The 8,581-nt window shown below is 33.3% G+C and overlaps 1 protein-coding gene across 1 annotated transcript in view; it reads right to left on the reverse strand.

Annotated features, from left to right (window-relative positions):
- LOC144599353 (uncharacterized) overlaps positions 1-8,581 on the reverse strand; it is a 391,192-nt gene that overhangs the window by 115,897 nt on the left and 266,714 nt on the right. Inside the window, exons 28-30 of the mRNA XM_078410145.1 lie at positions 2,803-2,898; positions 1,538-1,597; positions 653-748 (exon numbers count right to left, since the gene is read on the reverse strand). Of these exons, the coding sequence (XP_078266271.1) occupies positions 653-748; positions 1,538-1,597; positions 2,803-2,898 (252 nt within the window). The remainder of the gene's footprint in view (positions 1-652; positions 749-1,537; positions 1,598-2,802; positions 2,899-8,581) is intronic.

The raw sequence follows: 8,581 nt of genomic DNA on the forward strand, positions 1-8,581 counted from the left end.
TGAACTGATGAGATGAAACGTTAAAGGGGATGAAAACAACCAACGAATAATTGGATGGATAACATTCGAAGTTCTGATGAAACTTAAGAATTACGATAAACTTTGATGTGGAATTATTTTCTTTGTGTTAGGTATGGACTTGCCACCGTGCTATTACACAATGTATCGTGTAGTTGTCATCAACTGAAAATATTGAATTTGTGCATGCAGTTTTGATTGAGTATTTGCTGTTAGCTTTAGAATTCACATTCATTAGTTACCTGAATTAATTGGACAACTCTGAGCATTCCACCGCCTATAATTTCTTTGCACTAAACATTCACTCTTTCTAATTTCCATAGATATTTTTAATTTGGCTGGTTTCGCTTTACTGTTATTATTCATGGCTAGTATCTTGGACAAAACTGCAATAATTTTGAGGATGTGGCCACAATCAAGAACTGAAATATTCATAAAAAATGGGTAGGGTTGGACTTTATTTCTTGGATAAAAGGAGGCTGAACGTTGATCTTATACAGGTGTATGAAATCAAATAGGAATAGATAGGATAGGATAGGATACTCTCTGGGTCTACGGACGGTTGACACAAGTTTGATCATTTTTTCTAATTTTCCCTTGACGCATTTAGAATACAGGTTGCAATTTACGGTACCTGGCACTGTTGATGTTGATTCAGTTGTATAAGGCGTCATTATTGTACTTTGCTCTGTGGTCCTGGTCGCTGCTGCGCTTGCAAAAGTTGTCGAAACTTCACATATGAAAGAAATGTCAGTTAATATACATGGCAGCACTCTCATGGCTAAACTTATAAATTGTGTAAAATATCCATGGGAGTCCAAGCTGAATTTGATCATTTGATTTTGTAAATCTGATGATGCATATTAGCAACATGCAGTCATGTAAGTGGTAACTGGTTCATTGAATCTGCTGCTGTTTTCCAAAACAAAGGAGCATCCACAATATTACAAATAATAAATTAATAATTGCTTGACTTTTCTTATTGACTTACTTGACTATTTGCATGGTATTTCCTGCTTAAACTATTGGGTTGATTACAATAGCATCTGCTATTCTAACTAATATCAAAGTGTCAAAATGTGAAGCAAAAAAAAAAAGCCTCAGTTATCATTCTATTTCTGTCATCAATTATGACAACCTAATCTGGGATCCGGATGTTTAATCCATGTTCAGTGATGGGATAGGTGCTTTGAAAAGTTGCTTCTTGAGTGCCTCACAGAGATGACTGGTATGCTGTTGCCTTTGGCTTAACATTATGTATTATATAGACATAAAAAAATATATATTTTTCTTTTTAATGTGACTTATTCTCCTCTTGTAATATTCCCCTGACTGCACTGTGCTGTTTCTATAGAATTGTGCAATAATACACTGTGAACTGATCAATGGTTTGGTTACTTTCAGGAACATTGGTTGATAGAATGATCAAGCATCATCTATTGTTTGTCACTTGTGTTGGCAAGCAATGTATCATTTTAAAGTCTGATCAGTGAATGCTGGTGCTGCATTATCCTCGTACCTGTTGTTTCACTGCTAGTGGCGGACGTAGTCGATGCAGTGGCAGTTGTTATGCTTGGTTCTGGGAATGAAATGAAGATGAGACATAAAATGTTTTGAAAGGAAATTGGACTCTTTTTGTTTCACAATTCAGGTAAAGTGCAGCAGTGAAAATTAAACTGACGACAAGAAATGTTATCAAAGCATTGGGTGGATAACATTTGGAATTCTGATGAGTATCAGGAATCATGAAAAGTTTTGGCATGGAATTGTTTTCTCTGTGTTATGCACAGAATGTTTTCACCGTGTTACTGCACAATGTTTCATGTAATATTCTTCAAATGAAAATATTGAATGTGTGTATGCAGTCTTGATTGAGTATTTTCCACTGGATTGAGAATTCTGCATTCTTTAGTTATCGGAATTAAGTGGCCATTTCTGAGCAATCCACTGCCTACAATTCATTAACATTAGACGGCATGGTGGCGCAGCGGTAAAGTTGCTGCCTAACAGCGCCAGAGAACTGGGTTCGATCCTGACTACGGGTGCTGTCTGTTTGGAATTTGTACGTTCACCTTGTGACCTGTGTCGGTTTAATCCGGGTGCTCTGGTTTCGCTCCACAGTCCAAGGAAGTACAGGTTAGTAGGCTAATTGGTAACATTGTAAATTGTCCCTCGTGTACGTGTAGGGTGTTGTTAGTGTGCGAGGATCCTTGGTCGGTGCAGACTCGGCAGGCCAAAGGGTGTGTTTCCACGTTCTATTTCTAAACTAAACTGAACAAGACATTAACCCTTTCTAATTTCCGTAGATATTTTGAACTTTATCCCAGAATGGGGGCATTTAGAACTAGAGGGCATAGTTGTAAGATGAGATGGGAAATAATATGAACCTGAAGGGCAACTTTGTCAAAAAATGTGATACGAAGCACGGATCTATATGAAATTGTTGATGCACGTGCAACAAATAACATTTTTAAATAGGGTTCTGGGTATCTGGAACAATTATCCAGATGAAGTAGAAGGCAGGAGCAGTAATAATGTTGAAAAGACATTTGCGCAGGTGCATGGATTGGAAAGGTTTAGAGTGATATGGAACCGCCGTGGGAAAAGAGTACTAGCATCAATGGCTGATCATGCGTGGCATGGACAAATTGGGACATAGAGCTTATTTCCATTCTGTATGACACAATTACTCTCTGAGTCCAAGGTAGGTTGAAAGACAAGTTTTATAATTATTTATAATTTTCCCTTGCACAGATTTGAAGTAGGAGTTGTAATTTATGGTACCTGTCTCTGTTGATGTTGATTCAGTTGTATAAGTCGTCATTGTTGTACTTTGATCTGTGGACCTGGTCGCTGCTGCTCTTGCAGAAGTTGTCGAAGCTTCACAGATGCAGAGAAATGTCAGTTAAAATACAAGGCAGCACTCTCATGGCTACACTTGTAAATTGTGCAAAATATTTAGTATTGGGAGAGGCGTTTTGACAAAGGAGTCGTTGAGTGTCTCACAGAAAACCACCCTGTTGTTACCTCCGACTTTACATTTTCCATCATACCGACATAAGAAAGCAAACTAATAGCATGCTTTTTTTAAATGCAACTTATTTTCCACAAAATATTCTCCTCACCACACTGCTGTTTCTAGAGAATTGTTTAATAAGACTCAGCAAATAACTGTTAAATGATCGTTTGGCCTTTATGCGATACAATGGATGATATAAAGATCAAGCATCATCTATTGTTTTTCACTTGTGTTGGTAAATATTGTATCTTTTTAAAGTCTGATCAGTGAATGATGGTGCTGCATTATCCTAGTACCTATTATTTCGCTGCTAGTGGCGGACGTAATCGATGCAGTTGCAGTTGTTGTGCTTGGTTCTGAGAATGAAATGAAGTTGTGACATCAATGGATATTTTGCATAAAGCATGGAAAGTACTGCAGTGAAAATTAATCTAATGAGAAGAAAATGTATTCAATGAATAATTCGATGGATAACATCAGGAGTTGTTTAATATAAACGGTATACCTTTCCGAATAATAATAGCCGTTCCTCTAGCTTTAGCAGTAAATGACGAATGATACATTTGGCCTATCCAATTTGCTCTAAATCTCATCTGTGTTTGTAGTTTCGTATGCGTTTCTTGAATACAATATCTGATAAAGAAGGAAGATACACGATAGTGGCGGGAGAAATTTATTCCACGCCACTCACTTTGATAAATATTTACGCTCCAAACTTTGATAATCCCCAATTTTTTAAGAAAATTATGGATCAAATAGATGAGTATAATTTTCAAAATATAATATTAGGGGGGGATTTTAACTGTGTTATAGATTCATATTTAGACAAATCAACAAAATTTAGGAAGGGTAGTGCTAAATCCAAGTAGCGAATTCTTAAATACTTATATAAAAAATACTAATATAATAGATGTATGGAGAATAGCTAACCCAACTGGAAGGGAATATTCGTTTTACTCATCAGTACACAAAACCTATTCAAGAATTGATTATTTTTTAGTGGACTCAAAACTAATACCATATACGATTAATTCTAAATACCACAATAGTATTATTTCTGATCACTCCCCGCTGACTTTTACTTTAAAACTTGAGGGAATGCCAGGTACAAATTTTTTTTGGAGATTTAACACACAAATAGCTAACGACCCACAAGGTTATGAGTATTTAAAACAACAAATGAAATTTTTTTTTGAAATAAATGAGACACCAGGGATTTCACCATCTTTATTATGGGAATCTTTTAAGGCTTTCATTCGTGGAGTTATAATTTCGTATCAAAGTTTTCTAAATAAAAAAAACAGGACAGAACAAGGGACGTTAGAAAAGGAAATTAAATTATTAGAATTAGGAAACGCAAAAGACCCAACAATAGATAAACATAATAAGATAACATTACTGAAATTTAAACTTAATCGAATATTATCGGCAAGAGTAATAAGATTATTTCAGATCACAAAACAAGTACAATTTGAATTTGGGGATAAACCACATAAACTTCTAGCACGACAATTGAAGAAACAAGAAAAGGAAAAAACAATTAGTAAAATCAAATCAGAGAACGGGGAACTATTAACTTTACCTAAGGACATTAACAAAAGGTTTGCTCAATTTTATCAAAATTTATATACATCTAAAACTAACATTGAAGACAATAAAATTATAAATTTTTTAGATAAGTGTAACTTGCCAAAATTGGATATCTTAGAACAAGAGGAATTAGGAACCCAGATTACAAGTGAAGAAATAAGAGAAACAATAAAAGAATTGAAAAATGGGAAGACTCCAGGGCCTGATGGTTTTAATAATGAATTTTATAAAAGATTTCAGGAGTTAATGGCCCCACGATTACTTAAATTATACAGGTACGCTTTTACCGATAAGAAATTACCAGAAACTTTAGCAGAATCCACAATTATGCTTATACCAAAAAAAGATAAAGATTTAGAAGATCCGGGCTCGTATAGAGCTATAGCACTGTTAAATACAGACCAAAAAATTTTAGCAAAGATTTTAGCAAGAAGATTGAGCAAATATATTAATAAATTGATAAATCAGGACCAAACGGGGTTTATACCCAAAAGACAATCATTTAACAATTTGAGACGACTTTATAATATAATGTATTCACATAAAGGGGAAAAGGAAGACTTAGCAGTTATATCTTTGGACGCAGAAAAAGCATTTGATCAGGTAGAGTGGCAGTATTTATACATAGTACTCCAAAAATTTAATATAGGAGATAATTTTATTAGATGGGTAAAATTATTATACGATAAACCAACAGCAAGAATATTAACTAATAATACGTTGTCTCAAAAATTCCAATTATCACGGGGCAATAGGCAGGGATGTGTTTTATCACCCCTGCTATTTGCCCTTATGATAGAGCCACTGGCGGAAAGGATAAGAACTCATCCGAATATTCATGGATACAATACTAAGGACTCTAATAATAAAATTTCATTACACGCGGATGATATACTTTTATATATTACAAATTCAAAAACGAGTATCCCGAACGTATTAAATGTAATAGAGGAATTTGGCTACTTTTCTGGATATAGAATAAATTGGAATAAAAGTGAAATTATGTCATTACATCCTCAGAAAGCGAATCATCTATTAAAATTTCCATTTAAAATTGCAACGGAAAAATTTAAGTATTTAGGTATTCAAGTTACCAGAAGATATAAATCATTATTTAACGCTAATTTTAGTCCTCTGTTAAATAAATTGAACGCTTTGATTATATTTTGGAAAACGCTCCCACTATCATTAATTGGCAGAATAAATGCTATCAAAATGATAGTGCTACCACAAATATTATATTTATTTCAATCCATACCAATATATATACCAAAATATTTTAAAAAAAAACTAGAGTCAAATATTACTAATTTTATATGGGACTACAAAGCACATAGAATTAAAAGAAATCATTTGTGTAAACCTAAAGATGTAGGGGGACTTGCACTGCCTAATTTTTTATATTATTATTGGGCAGTGCATATTAAGAATATTATTTATTGGTTGGAGTGTCCTTCTCAACAGATGGAATGGATAAGAATGGAAAAAGAGGATTGTCTGCCTTATGATTTAGGAGCGATCCTCTTCTCCCCGATAAAATTGAATAATATATTATATAAGAAGAATCCAATTATACACAATATAATTCGAATTTGGAAACAAATAAAATTAAATTTAAAATTAAGAAACTTATCTTCATTAACACCAATAGTGAATAACCCGGTATTTAAACCAGCTATTATGGATAAAACATATAGACAATGGGAAAGACAGGGAATTAAAAAGTTGGGTGACATGTATGAAACGGGAAATTTATTATCATTTCAACAATTAAAATCAAAATTTAATCTCAATAATAACCAATACTTTAAATATTTACAGATATGTGACTTTATAAAAAAATATATACCAAGATCACAGAATATAACGATAGACCCACTGGAAGAAGCAATGAATATTAAGGCGGACTCACAAAAATTAATATCATATCTATATAACAGTATTCTTAATAGAGAATTGCCTCCAACAGAGGCAATTAGAGAAGATTGGGAAAAAGAATTACTGATAAAAATTTCTAAAGAAACATGGGAGAGGTATTTGATATACATACATAAATGTTCGATTAACTCTAGACATAATTTAATCCAATTTAAAATATTACACAGACTATATTACTCAAAAGTTAGGTTGAATAAATTTTATTCAAATATCTCACCCATTTGTGATAAATGTCTTTCACAAAATGCCAATCTTACACACGCTTTCGTTTCGTGCATAAAACTTCAAAGTTTTTGGGGTGATATATTTGATGTATTTACTAGTTTATTTAAGACAAAAATGGAACCTAGCATGGAAATGATTATCTTTGGAGATGTAAATAAATTAAATATATCCCAAATCTCATTTTTGAATTATGGTTTAATAATAGCGAAAAAACTCATACTTAAATTGTGGAAAAAGTCTACTCCACCAACATTTAAAATGTGGATTGGTAATATGTTGGAAACAGCACATTTGGAAGAAATGAGACTCCTCCTAATAGAAAAAAAAGACCAATTCTTATCGAGTTGGTCTCCATTTATTGACCTTGTGGAATCATGCGGTGTAATATCAGCATAAAATTAAAAATTCTGGGTTTGACTGAAAATTGATTAAGAATATTAAAAAACATCGATTGGTTGCGTGGGAGAATCTCCTTTTTGCTTTACTTTCGCACATTTCTTTTTTTTTTTTTTTTTTTTTTTCTTTTTTTTTTCACTCTATACTCACTAATTTATTCTTTACTCTTCACTACTTCTTTCTTTCTCATTTCTTTTTAAAAAGGAAGTTGTACAAATAATGTTTTAATAATTCTTGGCACCTGTAAAAAGGAACCATTAAAATGTAATGTGCTTACTTCCAAAGAAAAAAAAAATAAAAATTAAAAAAAAAAACAAAAAAAACAAAACATCAGGAGTTGTTGTTGGAACTTAGGAATCATGAAAAATGATGGCATGGAATTGTTTTCAAAGTGTTATGCATGGCATTGCCAGTAGTAGTCATCAATTGTCAGAAGTTATCATTTTACTGTTATCAATCAAGGCCAGAACCTTGGATGTGGGCAGTGTAAAGATCTGAAATATACACAAAAGATGGGCAGGCTTGGACTTTATTTCTTGGATAAAAGGAAACTGAAGGTTGATCTTACAGAGGTTTATAAAATCATATGCGAATAGATTGGATGAATGAACAGTTTTATCCCAGGGTGAAGGAGTCAAGAACTGGAGTCTCATAGAAAGATGGGAAAAATTATAACAGAAACTTGAAGTGATGTTTTTCACAGAAGGTGATAGGAATGGATATGTAGCAGACATCCCGAAGAAGTAGTTGATAAACTGAAAGACAATGATAAACTGAAAGACATTTGGACAGGAAAGGCTTAGAGCGATATATAATCACCGCTGGGAAATGGAGGCAGCTTTGATGCCTTATCATGTGTGGCATGGACAAATTGAGCATAGAGACTATTTCCAAAAATAGTCCAATTCACTTTCAATATCCATTGATGTCACATCTTCATTTCATTCTTAGAACCAAGCAGAACAACTGCCACTGCATCGACTACATCTGCCACCAGCAGGGAAACAACAGGTACTAGGACAATGCAGCACCAGGATTCTCTGATCAGACTTACGACACAATATTTACCAACACAAGTAACAAAACAATAAATTATGCCTGATCAATATAATAACCAATCTTCCTCAAAGAGGCCAAACCATCAGTCATTCAAGTTATTTGCTGCGTATTATTGAACAATTCTATAGAAACTGCAGAGTTTAGTCAGGAGACTATTACATGAGGAAAATAAGTCACATGAAAGTTTGCCTTCATATATTTGCATAATAAATAATATAAAGCCAAAGGATATAATATAAAGCCAAAGGCTTAAAACAAAAGCCATTGATGATGGGAATAGAGTCTTAAGTCTGGTATAATATTGTTGCCTAACACTTTGATGTCAGTTATAAAAGT

This window comes from Rhinoraja longicauda, chromosome 13 (genome assembly GCF_053455715.1).
Source record: "Rhinoraja longicauda isolate Sanriku21f chromosome 13, sRhiLon1.1, whole genome shotgun sequence".
Classification (NCBI taxonomy): domain Eukaryota; kingdom Metazoa; phylum Chordata; class Chondrichthyes; order Rajiformes; family Arhynchobatidae; genus Rhinoraja; species Rhinoraja longicauda.